Here is an 18585-nt window from a genome sequence, read left to right as displayed (position 1 = left end):
AGAGCTCTCCATTGACAGTCCTATGGGGTCCAGACTCTGGCCTTGCCTCAGGTCTCCAGAGAGGATGTGCCTTCCTGTGTGTCCTGCCATGATGCACACGCCACCTTTCCAGTGGGTGTGACTCGGTGGGCTCTTGTTGCCTGGCTGAAGTTCAGGTCCTTGTTCAACGGAGACTTTCTGCTTTTAGAGTGTCTGCGGAATTTAGGTGTGTGTGTATGTGTGTGTGTGTGTGTGTGTGTGTGTGTGTGCACCTGTGTGTGCATGTGTGTGTCCCTGTGTGTCTGTGTGTGTATGCCTGTGTGTGTGTGCCTGTGTGTGTGTGTGCCTCTGTGTGACTGTATGTATGTGTGCGTGTGTGTGTGTGTGTGTGTGTGTGTGTGTGCACCTGTGTGTGCATGTGTGTGTCCCTGTGTGTCTGTGTGTGTATGCCTGTGTGTGTGTGCCTCTGTGTGTGTGTGCCTCTGTGTGACTGTATGTATGTGTGCGTGTGTGTGTGTGTGTGTGTGTGTGCGCGCGCGCGCGCGTGCAAGAAAGGCCCCAGAACAGGAGGGAAGAGGACAATGGCGACTACCAAGGCTTAGTGCCTGAGGACCTGCCCCTAGGTTCTATGAATTCTCAGAAAGAAAGGTGGGTAAGAGGAGGAGCACTCTAAGTGTGTATTGGCTACTTCTGTGAGCATGTGGCCAAAGTACCCGGCAGAAGTACCTTGGGAAGGAAGCGTTTATCTTGGCTCACAGTTTTAGAGGCTCTTAGTCGCTGGTGTGGGGAAGCTACTGTAGAGCAACTGTTCTCATCGAATAGCACAAAGCAGAGGGAAGAGGACCAGAATCGAGAGCGGGGGAGGGGGGGGAAGGTGCGGGGGGAAGGTGCGGGGGGGGGTGCAGGTGGGGGTGCGGGGTAATAACCTACAAAGGCCCACCACACCTAGTGACCACCTTTCTCCTGCCAGTCTCTGCTTCCTCAGCTAGCACGGATGGCTGAGGGATCCACATTTAAAACAAGAGCCTGGGCAGAGACACTTCAGATTCAAACGTAAGAGTGAATTTTGTGGGAGAGATTGTGACAGTTAAACTTAGTCGTTAGCATGACAGGGCTTCTCTGAGGAGAGAAGCCTCTGGGTGTGTTTGTGTGGTGGGCAGCACCACCCTGTAGGTGGAGTTTGAGAAGACAGGTATATCTCAGCACCCAGTCCTCTCTGCTTCCTGCAAAGTGTTACATCCAGCCACGACATGCTTTTGCTGTCAGTAAGGACCCCTGTATCCTCAAATTCTAAGCTTAAGCAAACCCTTTCTCCTTAAGACCAACAAGAACAGTTGGACCCCAGCAGCATTTGTGTCAGAAAGAGGGACATACATACCGGTTGGCACAAAGTCACTTCCTCCTAACAGAGAGAGACTTGAAACCGGAACCGGCATCAGGCACGTACGTTCCTGGTGCATGAAACGGTGGCCAAACTTGACACACTGCCTGAACAGGTTGTTAGCGTACATTTTTCTGGAAAACCATGCAGGAGAAACTGGCTCATGTTGATCTGAAAGAATCACGGTTTTTACAGCTCAAATGGCTCAGCCATGTCAAGCTAAACCCGCCCAGCAGGGGAAGAGCTTACTAGTGCCTTTCTGATCTGATCTTCCCCAGCAGTAGTTCTGGGAGTTTCTTTCAGGGCTCCCCCACTAGACCTCATTCCTTTCCTTTCCTGTTTGATTTATGTCCTGTTTAGTTCTTTGCCGACTTGACACAAGCTCGAGCTATTTGGGGTGAGGAAACACACTTGAGAAAATGCTACCATCAAATTGTCCGTAGGGCATTTTCTTGGCTAATAATTGATATGCCGAGCTCACTGCAGGTGGTGCTGCTCCTGAGCAGGTTCTGCTAGGCAGTATAAGAAAGCAGCCTGTGCAAGCTATAGAGAGGCATTCCTCCACGGCCTCTGCTTCAGGTCCCTCCATGCTAGACGGAAACTGTCAACCAAGCAAATCCTTTCCTCCACAAGTTGCTTTGCTCACAGCATCAGGCAAACTAGGACAGTTTATCTTTGAGGTCAGACTCCACTCCCCCATTGCAGACAGGAAGGCAGCTGATATCTTCTTGCTCTCTCCTCTGGCCTTTCCTGTGGTCCTGCAAGGATTTTTTTTTTTAAACAGCGTGTCTCTGTGTAATAGCCCTGGCTGTCCTAGAACCCGCTCTGTAGACCAGGCTGGGCTTGAATGCACAGAGATCCACCTACCTCTGCCTCCCAAGTGCTGGATTAAAGGCATGCACCTCCATCGCTCAGCTGGGGGTGCAAGGAATGACAGTGGGTTTGCTAAGTGCTGTAGTCAACGAGGAAACATGGGCTCAAAAAGGAATTCCGCTGTAAATTTGTCTATAGTCCAAGTAGCAATAAAATTCTACCTGTGCTCAGACATTGCCAGGCTGCACACATGAAATCAGAGTCTGGACCTTGACTGATGTGGGCCATGAGTCATTTGGCACCGACAGATCCCAGGTGTGCAGGAAGGCAGAAAGGAATGGACCAATTACAGAGGTGGTTTTGAGTAGGAGGTGCCCAGGGACATTTATGTATCAGCACAGAAAATCAGTCGGGAGAGCAGATAAGTGGATCAGAATTTAAAAAGAAGAAGAAGAAGAAGAAGAAGAAGAAGAAGAAGAAGAAGAAGAAGAAGAAGAAGAAGAAGAAGAAGAAGAAGAAGAAGAAGAATGTTCTAGAGAAACAAGATCAGAGGGAGCAATAGACATCCTTGCCAGAAGCTTGTAGGCTAGCTACCTGCCTACCACAGTCTTTCCTGTTTCTATTTCTTCCATCTGAAAACAGGGCAAGTTCATTTTGTCCTGAAAGTGACTGTTCTTGTCTTCTGCAAGCCATGTGGCTCTACCTGGTGGCCCTTGTGGGCCTTTATCACCTTCTGCGTTGGTACCGTGAGAGGCAGGTGGTGAGCCGTCTCCAAGACAAGTATGTCTTCATCACGGGCTGTGACTCGGGCTTTGGGAACCAGCTGGCCAGACAGCTGGACAGGAGAGGCATGAGGGTGCTGGCTGCATGTCTGACGGAAACGGGAGCCGAGCAGCTGAGGAGCAAGACGTCAGACCGGCTGGAGACAGTGGTGCTTGATGTCACCAAGACAGAGAGTGTTGTGGCAGCCACCCAGTGGGTGAAGGAGCGTGTTGGGAACAGAGGTACCACTGACATTCTTGTGGTCTTGTGTGTCTGCTGCTTTGTCTCTCTGTTTGAAGGGGGCCTCCCCTCTCCCCTGCCCCAACCCCGCCCGCCTACTCCCTGGCAGGATCCCTCAAGTGTTTGCGGGGCTTGAGGTAACAGCAGCCTCCTGGCTCCCCAGCACATTCTCTGAGCACTTTCTCTCTCTCCAGCCCTCCCAAGCACTCTGTCTCCCAAGCACTCTAATAAGAAGGCGCTCTGGTGAGGGTTCACCCTCTCACGGTCCTGTCTGTGCTCTGTCATCTTGGCTATGCAGAAAACCTAGATTACTACATGCTAAGTGACAGGGTTGGGGTCTTATGTTTGTGGTTAGGGTTGGGGTCTTATGGTTGTGGTTAGGGTTAGGGTTAGGGTTAGGGTTAGGGTTAGGGGTTATAGTTGTGGTTAGGGTACCTTTCCGGAGCCGAGAATGGGACTTGGCCCTGGGCTGTGTGTGCTGGGTCATCTGGAGCCATCCTGGGGTGGATCTCCTATGTCAACGCCGTACTTGCTCTAACTTGTCACCTGCAATCCTCTGTGTAGGGAGATATGATTGTTCCTGTGTGTAGAGGAGGGCGTGGCCAGCCTCAGGACTGACTTGGGAAACTACTAGAAGACGGGTTGCTCTTCTTTCATTAAGCTGGTTGTGTTAATCATTATGGGGCAAAAGAAGCACCTTGGCTTAAAAGAAATCTAAGAATAACTTAAAACCATGGCCATTGCTCAAAATACTAAAGCATGTAAAACCACAATAATTAACCTTTAGTTCACCACTCAGTGGATAAAACTAGTAACAGTTTCACTTGCATGGGTTAAAATGAAGGCATCCTTTTCTCTTAAAAAAGGAGAAGAATTTTTCCTCAACAACATTTCTTTGGATGATAATATTTAATGAACTAGAAGAACCTACCTTTTGACAGAGCCCCACTAAGTTAACCATCCTATGGGATCAGAGGCTGCAATTCTTTGGTGAATGTGTGTTTGCTTTGGCTTGGTTTTTTTTTTTTTTGAGACAGGGTTTCTCTGTGACGTCCTGGCTGTCCTGGACTCACTCTGTAGACCAAGCTGTCCTCGAACTCTGAGGTCTACCTGCCTCTGCCTGCTGGGATTAAAGGGGCGTGGCTGTTGCCCTGCACGAGACAGGATCTTGATGCTGAGCTGGCCTTGAACTCATGATCTTTCTACTTCAGCCTCCTTTGGCTGGGGCCTGCAGGTATGTGCCACCACCACCCCATCTTGTCTCCTACATTTAGGACCATAAGCTCTCTTCTTATGGTCAGTTTTAGTGAGCACGTGTCGGGATCCTAAGTGTAAAAATACCATGGATGGACAGCTCATATCTCTAGAAGGGCGAGGGATGGTTTTGGACTGAGGAAGCACATGGCTTTTGGGCCATTTCTACAAAATCTACAAGCACCGGTTAATCAACTAGCCCCTAGCTGGCCCTGCAGTGTGGTTAGACGCGTTGTTGTGTTGCCTGACGACCTGTAGTTTAGTGACTAAAGAGACCTCGCGTGACAGTGTTCTGTGTGTGAGTGGGAAGAGCAAGGGCTCTGTTTTCTGGGGCAACAGGTGGAGCTGCCTGCTCCTTCACGCTATCTTTGTATTTTGTAAGCACATCAGGAAAGTTGCTCAATATTGATTTGGGATGTGTCAAGGTATACAGGCCAGGAGATGTCCTCAAGTGTGGTGCGATCTGCTGTGTCTGTGTTTGTTTGCTAGGTTTTTAGAACTGATTTCCCTCCTGGGGTTCACAGATTTATCTAGTCTATTGGACTCGTATGCTCCTGTCTGGACCTCCACGGCTGTGGGCTTCTGAGCACACTACCATTCTCAGCTTTGTATGTGGACTATGGGCTGAAGCTCAGGTCTTCCTGCTTGGGAGAAAAGTCCTGCGCTGACTGAGCCGTTCTTCTATCTCTCTCTGTCACTTGAAAGGCAAAGGCAGCAGCATGTAAAGAGTTCAAAGAAATCTGAAAATAGAACTGGGAAAAATAAAATGTCTGTAAGGATGGCCTGGATCTGTACATCACACACACACACACACACATAATTTCATGCTGTCCAGATTAGCACAGGCGCACCATGTCTTCACCATCCCTTCTTAAACTTAGCAATGAGAAGGGGCTACTTCTCCCAGGCATGGAGCTGGGCCATGAAGCCTCAGAGGACTAAGGTATCCCTGCTGTGAGGCAGCAGCTTCTGGAATGGTTCCCAGCTCTGCCGACAGCAGGCTGTTATTCATGGCATCCTAGTCTCCAGTAAACACAGGGCTCAGTGGTCTTACCTCGTTGAATGTGCATTTCACCCACAAGTAATCCTGTGTTGTGTCACTCTCTTTTCTTCCCACTGTTCCCAGGTCTCTGGGGTCTGGTCAACAATGCTGGCATTGCCGTTCCCTCAGGTATCAATGGGTGGCTGAAGAAACAGGATTTTGTAAAGGTGCTGGATGTGAACCTGCTGGGCTTGATTGATGTGACTCTGAACATGCTGCCCTTAGTGAGGAAGGCCAGGGGCCGTGTAGTCAACGTTGCCAGTGTCATGGGCCGAGTGACTACTTTTGGTGGTGGCTACTGCATCTCGAAGTACGGTGTGGAGGCCTTCTCAGACTCCCTCAGGTATTGAACAGGGATGCAGGTCCCTGAAGTTATGTCTGGCAGGTTTTGATTTAATCCTGCTCTTTAAGACCTCACCGTAGAGAGGACAGTCTTTGGTTTTTGGACTCTCTCATCACCTTCTCCTGGGAGGGAGGTGCTCATTCACTGGGAAACAACTCTCCATGTCTATGGCTGGAGGGCAGGACTGAGACATGAATTCAACTCATCTTTTTGTTTGTTCGTTTTGAGACATGGCCTTTCTATGTAACCTTGGCTGGCCAGGAATTCACTCTGTAGATCAGATTTGTCTCAAACCCAAACAGATCCATCTCCTGAGTGCTGGGATTCAAGACATGTGTCAGGACTAAAGATGCACACATGCCTGGCGAGTTCAGCTGCTAGTGCTCTGCTCCGGAGGAGGGTGCACAGTGGGGAGATTTTCTTTTTTTCAGGTAGAATTGGACCTGAGGTAACCTTGGCAGAGTCCAGACCCTTAACCTTTAGTTCAATTAAGGATGCCCTTGATGTGGGCTGAGGATTTCATTCAGTTAACACGTGCTTTCTACACTCACAAGAGCCTACAGTCAACTCATTCTAGAATCACAAGGTTCTCACCCTGACCTCAAATCTCTGGCAACAGAGAAAATTGAAACTGGGGAGGGTTTGGGGCCTGGGGGCAAAAGGGACATCCTGTGGAGTGGCTGTCCCTGAGTGAGTCAGCATTGTCAGAGCAGTTGCCAGATTTTAGGTCCAAACAGGAACCTAGCAGCCTCTTGGGGGGCGGGGGAATCTGTGCTCTCTGTGGGAGCATCAGCTGATGAATGTGCTGCTGGTTCCCACTTGACAAGAGGATAAGTCAGATGCCGAAGAAGGAGGATGAGTAGATGAGCACAGGCAGGCTTGTGGGCCTGAAGGCCATGGACAAGAAAGTACTTTATGATCTTGGCAAGGCAAATGGAAAAGGTTGAGGCAGAGGAGCCATTTTGGGCCAGGGAACCTGTTGGCTGCAGAGTATGGGGTGACTTCTATCTGAGTCACTGAGACAGAAGACAGAGAGGCTCTAGGAAGACACCTGCGGCATCCGGGGTGAGGGGAGGGGGCCTGAGATCTTCCCGGGACAGATTTGGGGAAACTGCAAACCCAAGAGTGAGGAGGAGGTGACCAGGGCAAGGTTGGGGACCTTTTGGACCTGGAGAATATTGAGAGGTCCTATCTGGAGTCCAGGTTTAGGTCAGTGATGTGCATGAGCCAAATACCTGGGTGATATTCAAAAGTGCCGAGGTGATGCCCTCATCACGCGTTTCATCACCATCTGCTGGACACCCCTGTATCCACAGCTTGTGACCTTTCCTCACCACAGGTTCATCTTGGCAAGTTACTGTACATCCACAGGGAGTCTTCTCAGGGAAAGACCTCTGAAGTCCCTGACATCTGTCTGTCTTGCAGGAGGGAGCTCTCCTATTTTGGGGTGAAGGTGGCTATTATAGAGCCTGGAGCCTTCAAGACTGGTGTGACCAATAATGAGAGGCTATCGTTAAATGTCAAGATGACTTGGGACCAGACCAGCTCTGAAGTCAAAGAGGCCTATGGCGAGAAGTTTTTGATATCCTGTGAGTGGGAATAGGGGAGCAGAACAAGCTTGAATCTAGAACTTTGAGTCTACTGTAACTCTTCCCACCAACCACTCCCCAGTGTTTCTTCTCAAAATAAGCATGTTTATCCCTGTTTCCTTGGTAGCAGGTGGGCATCTTGCCACACAAAGAAGTCTTGGCTACTAAAGGGTTTATTTGAACCCCTCATGACCACGAAATCAAAGTGAAGCCAGAGATGGGAAAGCAGTCATTTTCCCATAAGCTTTGGGTTTTTCCCCTAATGTTGGGGAGACCAAAATTTTCTCTCAATAGAAACGCAGGAGGCTCCTTGTGCAGGGTTCTTCCTTGAAGCAAGGTTGTGGTTCTTCCTGAGGATCCTGGGAAGGTTAGGCTGGGCCATGCCTCCTGATGTGGGGCCCATGGATCCTACAGAACGTTTCCTCTATGTTGGTGTCAGAGCGGGAGTGGTGGATGGGGACAGCACACCTGAGTCATTTCTCGTTCTGCATAGATCTGAAATGGCTAAATATATTGGAACATATCAGCCAAGAAGACCTGTCTGTGGTGACGGACTGCATGGAGCATGCGCTGACTGCCTGTCACCCTCGCACCCGGTACTCAGCAGGCTGGGACGCCAAGCTCCTCTACATCCCCATGAGCTACCTGCCCACCTCTCTTACGGATGCCTTAGTCTACTGGACTTCCCCAAAGCCTGCCGGGGCTCTGTAAACCCTGTGCCTATGTGCACAGTTGGGGAGATATAGGTACAGTGTGAGGGAGGGGATCCTAAGAAGAAAGTAGGAGGGTTGAGGGTGGGAGCTCATGCCACTAGGGTTCATAGTCCAATTTTTCATTCCACTAATTCTCCTCTGATACTCACTCAAAACCAGTGATGCAATCAAGGAAAAGAGCCAAAGAATTCTGCAGCCACATGTGAATGAAGGAGCATGTTGGGAACAGAGGTATAGTTGAGATTCCTGTGTGGGCTGCTGGCGTTCTGTCTGTGTGTGAAGGGAACACCTGTGTGGTTCTGAGAAGACTCCTGGTTGGAGTCTCCTCTGGGGTGGATTGAAGTTACTTCAGATTCCCCAGCTCTGTGGCACATCAGTTCTTCACGCTCCCTATTCCTGGTCAGCGAAAGACTTGTGAAGATTTCCTGTCTAGATTCTTCTCTGCCTTCTTGGTCTTTGTATGCAGAAAGCCTGGGCTGTTGTCTGCTGAGTGGCAGGTTGGAGGCAGTGAGAAGGAAGGAGGGTCCTGGGGCCGTGGGCTCTGTGTGGTGCTGGCCGGTCATGTGTGACTGCTTTACTCAGTATCAGAACCAGTTCTTACTCCCACCCTGGGCTTCTCCTTAGGGAGAGCCAAGGTCATTCCCACTTAAGTGCAATGTCACAAAGTCATGGAATGCCTTAGGAAAATGAAAGGTGGCAAGGGGTCTCTCTTACACACACACACACACACACACACCCTATTTCCTTCTTCATGTCTCCTTTTTTCTCCCTGCTATGTGTACTAGTATAAAACGTAACTTTATATAAAAATAAATTGAAAACATGATATTTTTCTAAACCCTAGACATGTCTCACCAAAATTAACACCGGTTACTATCCAGTGGATAAACCTCGTAACACTTTGACCTGTATGGGTTAATATATGTGCATTCTTTTCACTTTAAAGGTGAGCAGTCTTACCACTTAAAGAACATTTATTCTAAGGACACTATTCAATGAACCAAAATGACTTGACCCCTAACCAAGACCCACCAATTTTAGTGTGCCTTGGTGTTGGATATTGTTTGGTCTCTTTGTGTCTATTTAGTTGTGTTTTCTTGATATTGAGGTGGTCCTGGTCCGACAAACCTCTTCCTCACCCTCCTTGGTGCTGGCATCCCAGCCATGTGCCACCATGGCCAACTTTTTCTTTTACAGATTGCCATAAGCACTGTCTCATGAAGCACCTACTCAACGCAGAGTCTGCAAGCATGTGTCGTTTGGGATCCTAAAAATAAAATGTCTTTATTACATTGTTTTCATGCAATGTATTTTGATCATGTTTTCTCTTTCCCCCACTCCTCCAAGATACCCTCCACGTCCCTACCCATGAATTTCATGTTATCTCTCTTAAAAATAAAAACAAGCCGGATGGTGGTGGCACACGCCTTTACTCCCAGCACTTGGGAGGCAGAGGCAGGCTGATTTCTGTGAGTTTGAGGCCAGTTTGGTCTACAAAGTGAGTCCAGGACAGCCAAGGCTAAACAGAGAAACCCTGTCTCAAAAAACAAACAAACAACAACAAAAAAAAACAACCCCCCAAAAAACCCCAAAACAAAACAATATGAAAATCAACACAAATGAACAGAAAACCAATAAGATAAAAAAAAAATCCAGACCAAAACAACATGAAATTGGTCTCCTCCTAAGTACATGGAGTTCACGTGTGTTTGTCAAGTCCTCTTGGCCGTGAGGCTCCATTGACAGTGCAGTGCAGGAAACTGTTGCTCCCTTTGCTGGCAGGATCATTAGCAATAGCTTCTGGCTTAGGTTAGACTGCATGTTCCCTTCCCCTTGTCAGGGCTGGGTCACTTGATCCTGTGCAGGCCTCCTGAGTGCTGGCATGGTCTCCATGAGCTCCTATGTGCCTCAGCCCTGTTGTGTCTGAAGACAGTTTCTCTGGAGTCACCCATGGCCTCTGCCTCCTAAGATCTCCCCACCTCCTCATCTTCACAGTCCTCTGAGCTTGAGGGAGGGGTGCGATGACGAAGTCCCCTTTGGGACTGAATGCTCTAACCCTCTCACTCTGCACGTTTTCCGGTTGTGTGTCTCTGTGTTCAGTCTCATCTCTTGCAAGAGGACATTGGACTGAGGGGGGTGATGAGGGCTCTGGTGCATTAGTGTAGTTAGCAATGTGCAGCTAGAGTCATTTTATTGCACAATCCCTCAGCAGAATAAGATGATTAGGTTTTGCCCGAGGTCCTCGACCTATCTAGTCTCGGGGCCATGGCCGCTTTAGCAGTGTCAGGTGTGGGTGCTATCTCATAGAGTGGGCCTTGAATCAAATGAAAAGTGTTTAGTTACTCCCATGACATTGGTGCCTCAACCGCACCAGTGTACCTTAATGGCAGGTCACCATGTGGGTCACAGGGCTTGTGGCTGGGTGGTACTGAGGATGACCTTTGTCCACTGGCAGTGCACAGAGCATCATCTGCACCTTAAACGCTACTAAGTGGGGATGAAGACTGTATCTGGGCAGCAGCTCTACATCTCCTAGGTCCATGAAATAAGAAAGTGTTGTCTTCAACAATAGGGCCTTACCATTAGGTTGTGGAGAGCATCTCGTAGCCTTGGTAGTAGCCCGAGATGGTGGTTGGGAGTGGGGCTCCATGGCCAAGGACCCAGCAAAACGTGGCTCATGCTGGGCACTGACAGTTTGCATTGGTGGCTTGGGTCACTTCTGCAGCTCTGTCCTCTGCAGCACACAGCTTGTTGGTTTTTTTTTTGTTTGTTTGTTTGGTTTTTGGTTTTGTTTTTTTTTTTGATTGTTGTTGTTGTTTTTTTTTTTTTTGTCCTTGGATGGACCCACTCCACTGCTCTTTCTGTTCCTGATGGTCATCCCATGGACCTGGCATCTCCAAAACTGCTGCTGGAACTGGCATGCACTTTCACAAATAGCCTCTTCAAAATACCAAGCCTCAAGTTCTTTGCGTGACCCCTTCAGTTCTGGGCTTTCAACTGGCACTGAAGAGGCACCTTCACCAAAGGGCTCTCCTGGCCTCTCACAGAGCCAAGCATCAGTTGCTCTCCATGACCCCTTCATGCCTTCAAAACCAGCACCACCTGAGTGACTCTTACTCATGACCAAGTCTGGCTGTCAACAGGAGTTACAGCCTTGTTTCCCTCAGGAACACAATTCTCTCTGTGCTCTCAGGGAACACTTCCCAGATTTCTTCCTCAGTGATGCTGGTCTCTTCTTAGTCTCTGCTAATGTCTTAGCTCCACGTGACCAGCATCAACTGTCCCAGTAACTCTAAGCATTCACTCCGTGGTCCTGGTCTCTTGCTAATCCAGGCTGAGTCTTCAGCTCCAGCTGAGCAGAATGACAGAACTTAATTCAAAACAGCAAATGTTCCTGATAGAGTCTGTACGTTTTCCTCTGAGCTTCACAAGCCAGGTTTCCATCTTCTGTATTGCCCTGGTTTCTTCTAAGCTACTAAAGAGCTTCCTGCTGGGGTCTCAGCACTCAATGGGTTTTCTAGCTCAGAGTTGCAAAGTCCTTCCACATCCTCTGTAAAACATGGTCAGTGGTACCCCACTACACTGGTACCAACTTGTCTTAGTTTGGGTTTTACTGCTGCAATGACCACCACATGGCCAAAGAGCAAGTTGGCAGGAAGGGGTTTGTTCAGCTTACACTTCCACATCACTGTTCATCATCAAAGGAACCCAGGGCAGGAACCTGGGTTGGGAGCTGATGCAGAGGCCATAGTGTGATGCTGCCCACTGACTGGCCTCAGTTGCGCTCTCAGCCTGATTTCCCATTGAACCTAGGACCAGCATCCCAGGGCAACACCAATGTCAATGTGCTGGACCCTCCCACACTGATCACTACGCCTTCCAGCTGCATGTCATGGAGGCATCTCGTGAACTGAGGCTCCTTCCTCTCTGATGCCTCTAGCTTGAACCAAGTTGACACAAAACCAGCCAGAGCATTGGATTTTGTCAACACCTGAGGAGGGTTGCCCAGTTTTTATATCATTTTTATTATATTTTATAATATTTTTATAACATTGATATTTATCAATGTCGAGAATTGATCAATATTGATTTCTAGGCCACTTCCTCAGGGCCAAAACCATATCACTGCTTTCCAAAATCTCCTCCTGCCAAGGTTTCATTTGTTGGTTTCTCAACTGTGTTTGACCCAGAGATTAATTTCATCTTTTCTTCTTTTTCCTTTGCATTTCCCCCTCTTCCCTTCTCTCCCTAATCCTTCCTTATTATTATCTTTCTTGGCCATTTGAGAGACGAAGGCAGCAGAGAGTGAATGGCTCAGAACAATCCAAAGATAGAAGTGTCTTCCTCAGAATTCTATTTCCATGAAGAGATACCTATGGCCTCGATAACTCCTATAAAGGAGAGCGTTTACTTGCGGGTTGCTTATATTCAGAGACTTAGTCCACTATCACGGTGGTGGGAACTGTGGGGGGCTGCCAGCAGACCTTGTGCTAGAGAAAGAGCTGAGGACCCTATGTCTGGGTGCACAGGAAGCAAGAGGAGGCTGAGGCTGGGAAAGTCCACCCCAGTGGCTCCCTTCCTCCAACAAGGCCACACCCCCTAGTCCCTCTCAAATAGAGACCAAACATTAAGTATATGAGCCTTTGGGGGCAATTCCTAGTCAAACCACCACAGGAAATTAAAGAATCAAATGTCTACAAGGATGTCCTGGATCTGTACAACACACACACACATAATTTCATGCTGTCCAGGTTAGCAGAGGTGTACCATGTCTTCAGCATCACTTCTTAAACTTAGCAATGAGAAAGGGCTGCTGCTTGCTTCCCAGGCAGGGAGCTGGGCCATGAAGCCTCAGAGGACTAAGGTATTCCTGCTGTGAGCCAGCAGCTTCAGCTTCTGGGATGGTTCCCAGCTCTGCAGACAGCACGCTGTTATTCATGGCATCCTAGTCTCCAGTAAACACAGGGCTCAGTGGTCTTACCTCGTTGAATGTGCATTTCACCCACAAGTAATCCTGTGTTGTGTCACTCTCTTTTTTTTCCTACTGTCCCTAGGTCTGTGGGGTCTGGTCAACAATGCTGGCATTGCTGGTTCCCCTGTTCACAATGGGTGGCTGAACAAACAGGATTTTGTAAAGGTGCTGGATGTGAACCTGCTGGGCTTGATCGATGTGACTCTGAACATGCTGCCCTTAGTGAGGAAGGCGAGGGGCCGTGTGGTCAACGTCGCCAGCGTCATGGGCCGAGTGTCTCTCAGTAGTGGTGGCTACTGCATCTCGAAGTACGGTGTGGAGGCCTTCTCAGACTCCCTCAGGTATTGGACAGGGATGTTGGTCCCTGAGGGAATGTTTGGTGCGGTTTTTATTTAATCACCTTCCTTAAGACCACATTATGGGTTTTATAAGTGACATTAAGATGATGGTCACTGTGAAACAGAGAAGGGAAAGAGAAGAACAGTGGCCTTCTTTTGCAGTGGCCATGGCCCAGTCAGCTGTGTGGACTGTGGTAGCCATCAGGTTTGTCAGGGCCTTGTAGTAGGATTGGACTGCATCAGAGTAACCATGGGAACATGGTAAGCTGGAGCCCGGAACATGCATGTGCAGGGAGATGGTCCTTGGTGAAAGGGCAGGCCAAATACAGAAGGAGGGTGGTCAGGTGTAGGCAGAGCATGTGGAGAACCCGAGAGTGTCACTCACTGTCTGCAGGGACCAGGGAGGTGGGGGTGGGAGGGCGCTGCATGCAGGAGGTTGCTTTCTGAAGACACCTGCAGGAACAAACAGTGGGAGATGTCCTGAGAGCTTCCTGCAACAGATGTGGGATGGATGGAGACTTAGGGGTGAGGTGCAGGTGAGTGGGGCAGCCATGGGGTCATGTGCATCTGTACTACATGAAGGTTTAGGTAAGTGACCTACACACCCCAAATCCTGTGTGTGACACCCAAGAGCGCAGAGCCTTCATGGCCGGTTTCATCACCGTCTGCTGAATAACCCGGATCCACCGCTTGTGACCTTTTCTCACCACAGGCTCATGATGGCAAATTATAGTACACACACAGGGAGTCTTCTCAGGGACAGGCCTCTAATGTTTCTACCATCTGTCTGTCTTGCAGGAGGGAGCTCTCCTACTTTGGGGTGAAGGTGGCTATTATAGAGCCCGGCTTCTTCAAGACTGAGATTGTCAGCGGAGATGTGCTTTTGGCAAATGCCAAGGAGATCTGGGACCAGGCCAACCCAGAAGTCAAGGAGCTGTATGGCGAGAAGTTCCTGGCATCCCGTAAGTGAGCTGTGAGGACCAACGCAAAACCTAGTCCAGGATCTGTACTCTGCTCATCGCGTTTCCAGCACTGGTGACCAGTTCTTTCTCTTCAAAGACAGGGTGCTTAGACCCGTGCCCTTGGGTGGTGTGGGTATGTGGTCAGCAAAGGCGTTCTCGGTGCGTGCTGCTCGGTGCCCTCTGAACCTCTACAGTTCACAAAGCTGTATATGAGGTCAGGGATGGAGGCTGAGTTCGACCAGCACCTTCCTGAGCTGAGCTACAAGGAGCTGATTGAGCTAGGTGCCCTTTTGATGCTGGGTTGTGTGTGAGAGTGGCTGTGCTGGGCCATGCCTCCTGATGTGGGGCCCATGAATCCTAGAGAACTTTTCCTCTACGTTGGTGTCAGAGCAGGTGTGGTGGATGGGGACAGCACACCTGAGCCATTTCTCCTTCTGCACAGATCTGAACATGCTAAAGTTGGTGGCACAGAAGTGCAAGGTGGACCTGTCTTTGGTGACGGACTGCATGGAGCATGCGCTGACTGCCTGTCACCCTCGCACCCGGTACTCAGCAGGCTGGGACGCCAAGCTCCTCTACATCCCCATGAGCTACCTGCCCACCTCTCTTGTGGATGCCATAGTCTACTGGACTTCCCCAAAGCCTGCCGGGGCTCTGTAAACCCTAGAAACCACATTGCCTTTTTAAGAAATACATTGGAACAATGCCAAAATAGAACCTTAATTTTGTATCAATATAGAAAGAGCTATATCAGTGTAAGATTTTTGGTTTGCAGTAGCTCTATGATTTAAGAGTAGATTCAGTAATCTACCCATTTTTCATAGTATTCCTATATTTCATGCCCCCATGTTTTAAAAATAAAAAGTATGTATTTTTCACTCTAACATGGTAAAACTGTTCATAGTAATGAAGGTGTTTCTGCCAAGCATTCTGCAATGTTCATCCTGGTTTTATTTTGCAGTCTTAGGATTAAGTATTTTTGAGTTCAAAGTTCTGTAGAATGTTTGTGTCAGTCTCCTGTGAGGTCAGCAATTTGAATGTCCTGAGCAGTTTGAAGTCTGAAGCTCAACTTGGGGTGGTGTTTGTCAGCTTAGTGGCAATCCTGTGTAGGAGGAACAAAGCAGCCAACCCAAAGGTGCCCACTGTTTGTGCAGACCCAGGCAGCAGAAGCAGAGGGCAGTTTTGCCCAGAGGTAGCTTTATCCCAACCCAGCTGGGTTCCTCATTGCAGGGCCCCGTCATCTTCTTGAAGATCTAGAAGGTTACTGTTAGGAACAGCAGAACATTGAAACGTTCTAAATGCCATGCATAGTCAGCTGATCTTTCAAAGATTTTGAGAACCACAATCTATTGAGTGTCTCTGAGGGACACACAAACTTTGTTCCCAGTTACCTGCTTCAGACTCAAACCTGAAAAAACATACAGGAAGCTAGATGAAGCTTATTTCTAGGATTAATTAATACTCTGTATGAGAAGCAGTATCACGACAGAGAGTTTGTATGTACATAACAATCTTATAGATTTTGCGTAATGATTACAGTTTAGGAGAAATCTTAGAGAGTCAAATGAATACCAAGGATTGTGAGATCAGTGGCAATAGAAATGTCCCTTATTTTTTGCTTTCCTCTGTCCCATATCAGGTGACTCTTCTGATAGGAGACTGATATTTTGGATTTCCCTTTAACAAGCAAGCGTGTGTTAGAGAAGAAGAGAGCCATGCCCCTATGACAAAGCTAGCTTTAATTTTTAATGGAATTGGAACCACATAAGACCATTTGCCACGTATGTGTGTGGAGGGCAGCAGAGACAAGCTGGAGGTGGGGAGACCACCTGGGCAGTTTACTCTTTCTCTTGGGACATTTCCTCTTGATGGTCCTTCTTTTTGCCTCAGATGTGTCATTTGTCCAGTGGTGTCCGGATTCCTTAAATGGATGCTTTTATTCTTCTGGAAAAATGAACATAAAACCTTGCCCCAACCCTGACTCTGAGGGGTTCCTTTTTCAGCAGGCTATAGCTTTCCTATGGCAAAATGATTTTGGCAACAAAAAAGTATTATCATTCCATTGAGATTTAAAAAAAATTTTTTAAAAACAGGCCCGGTGGTGAAGTTGGGGGGCCAGAGCTTTAATCCCAGAAGTGAGTGAGGCAGAGGCAGGTGGATCTCTGAATTTGGGCCAGCCTGCTCTACAGAGTGAGTTACAGGACATTCAGGGCTAAAATATAGAAACCTTGTCTCAAAAAAAATTATTTTGAAAATTAAAAATTAAGAATACCTTAGTGTGTGGGGGTAAATATACCTATATTCCCCTTTCCCTTTATGTATAAATGTCAATGTTTTAGTCTATTGTTGGGGGTTGGTCTGATGTATTTTGATGCTAATTAATAAAAGGCCTTCACACCTGGGGAGGGGCAAATGAGGCAGGTGTGGCTAAGTTCCCTGTTGTGCGGAGACAGGGAGAATGTTGGGAGAAGAGAGACCAGAGGAGAAGAGAGGACCGAGGAGAGGGAAGGAGGAGAAGGAAGCCGCCATGGGCTGGATGGAGAAGAAGCACAAGGCTGGCGAGGATGGAGATTTGGCCCAGATGAGGAACCTTTGCAAGTATTTGGGATTATGGATGGGAGGTAGCCTGGTAGAAATTCTTAGAAGCAGATGGCCTGGGATTGGGCAAGTATCCCATACCTGTCCCACTATGGGAAGTAGTTTAGAGGATTAACTTCTGCCCTGCCCCAGGTTAACTAAGGCTATTTTAAAATATAACAGGTGTCTGTGTCTTGATTGATTGCCAGTGGGTAAGAAAATACTGCCATAATAATAATTATAGGCCTAATAATAAACATTTTTAGGCCATAGTAGTAATTTAACAACAAGTGGTGCCCAACGTGGGGCAATTATTAGGCAATACTTGTCATTTAACAGCAACAGGATATTTATTTTTACATCACAGAGTACGTTTTGAATTTCACCCTGTTTTTTGAGAGCAGCTTTTGAATTTGAATCATTGTAATTCTTGTGTGCCTGCCCCTGCCTCCCAAATGTTGGGACTGAAGGTGTGTGCTTCCCAGCATCACCCTGTTCATTTTAGTTCTAGAACTTAGGAAAGACCTCATTTATAGATATCTGCCTGTCACTGCTGGGGTTAAAGGCATGAGCTACCAGTGCCGTGCCCAAATATTTTATCGTAGCTCCAAATCACTCCAACTCTTAGAGGTGTGCAACACAAAGTTGAACTGTAGGAACACTTTGAATTTACTGAAACCATTTTAAAACCTCATAACTGTGTTTTTATTGCTCACCCCCTCCCAAAGAAGGGAAGCCCAAAGCATATGTGGAAGATGGTATTAGGCACATGGCAATCTGCAGCCTAACATTCTAACATGGAAATAAGACACGTGGTTTAAGAAAACACTTTTTAAATCTCATGCTAGTAAGGCAAGAGTGCCACTTGTATATTATGGCTCCATAATCTTGTTTTCTTCCATGCATGATCAAATGAAAGGCAATCGTTAGTCTTTATAAATTAGTTTGGATTGAATGACCAAGCTGTCTGATCATCTCTCCAGTTAGAATCTAATCTGTACCAATTCAGATGATATCTACAACCTCCCACGCCCCTCTCTCTCTTTATGGTTTGTCAATGTATCCTTAGCTGTCCTAGACTCACTTTGTTGACTAGGCTGGCCTTGAACTCACAGCAACCCACCTGCCTCTGCCTCTGCCTTTTGAGTGCTGGGATTAAAGACGTGCACCACCGTGGCCTGCTCACAACTTTTCTTTTCCTGGGGAAACAAAGGCAAACATGTCATCACATATCTGAGTTTTGGTTTTGTGTTTAATACATCTTTCTATAGCCTATTTAATTAGCAGTTTTTTCCACTATCCAATGTCTCTTTGCGGCTGTTATTCCTTTCCCATTAGCATTTACAAATTTTAACATCAATAGGGCACAGTGTAATCTCTCCATAAGGTCTTTATTACCCTTTTCTGTTTATTAAGCATATCTTTTAAAGTGTGGTTAGATCCTTCTATAACTGCTTGACCTGTAGGATTGTGGGGTATACCTGTAATATTCTTTATGTTGTAATACACAATAAAATGTTTCATTTCACTAGAGACAATGCTGGAGCATACCCATTCTTACTTTGTACAGAAATTTCAATAATAGCAATAACTTTTAATAAATGAATTATTTCAGAATCA

At 47.6% G+C, this 18585-nt stretch overlaps 1 protein-coding gene across 8 annotated transcripts; it reads left to right on the top strand.

Annotated features, from left to right (window-relative positions):
• The first annotated feature begins 2620 nt into the window (after positions 1-2620).
• On the top strand, positions 2621-18585 carry LOC311584319 (retinol dehydrogenase 16-like). 8 transcript variants are annotated; one of them, XR_014774819.1, is made up of 7 exons: positions 2625-3177; positions 5556-5814; positions 7240-7403; positions 7897-7999; positions 8276-8347; positions 13171-13429; positions 14225-14362. XR_014774819.1 is itself a non-coding variant. In XM_084758566.1 (6 exons), the coding sequence occupies exons 1-6, from the start codon at positions 2865-2867 to the stop codon at positions 9321-9323; spliced, it is 921 nt and encodes a 306-aa protein (XP_084614692.1). In that variant the 5' UTR covers positions 2621-2864; the 3' UTR covers positions 9324-9413. The 8 variants fall into 8 exon arrangements, 5 of the variants coding, with proteins under 5 accessions (XP_084614692.1, XP_084614691.1, XP_084614690.1 ...); XM_084758566.1 differs by lacking the exons at positions 13171-13429; positions 14225-14362 and adding an exon at positions 9314-9413 and having other exon boundaries at positions 2621-3177; XR_014774820.1 differs by lacking the exons at positions 13171-13429; positions 14225-14362 and adding an exon at positions 9314-9413 and having other exon boundaries at positions 2622-3177; positions 7897-8149.

This window comes from Acomys minous (genome assembly GCF_964271855.1).
Source record: "Acomys minous genome assembly, chromosome: 15".
Taxonomy (NCBI): domain Eukaryota; kingdom Metazoa; phylum Chordata; class Mammalia; order Rodentia; family Muridae; genus Acomys; species Acomys minous.
Note: the sequence above shows the minus strand (reverse complement) of the source record. Positions and strands in the feature narration are given on the sequence as shown.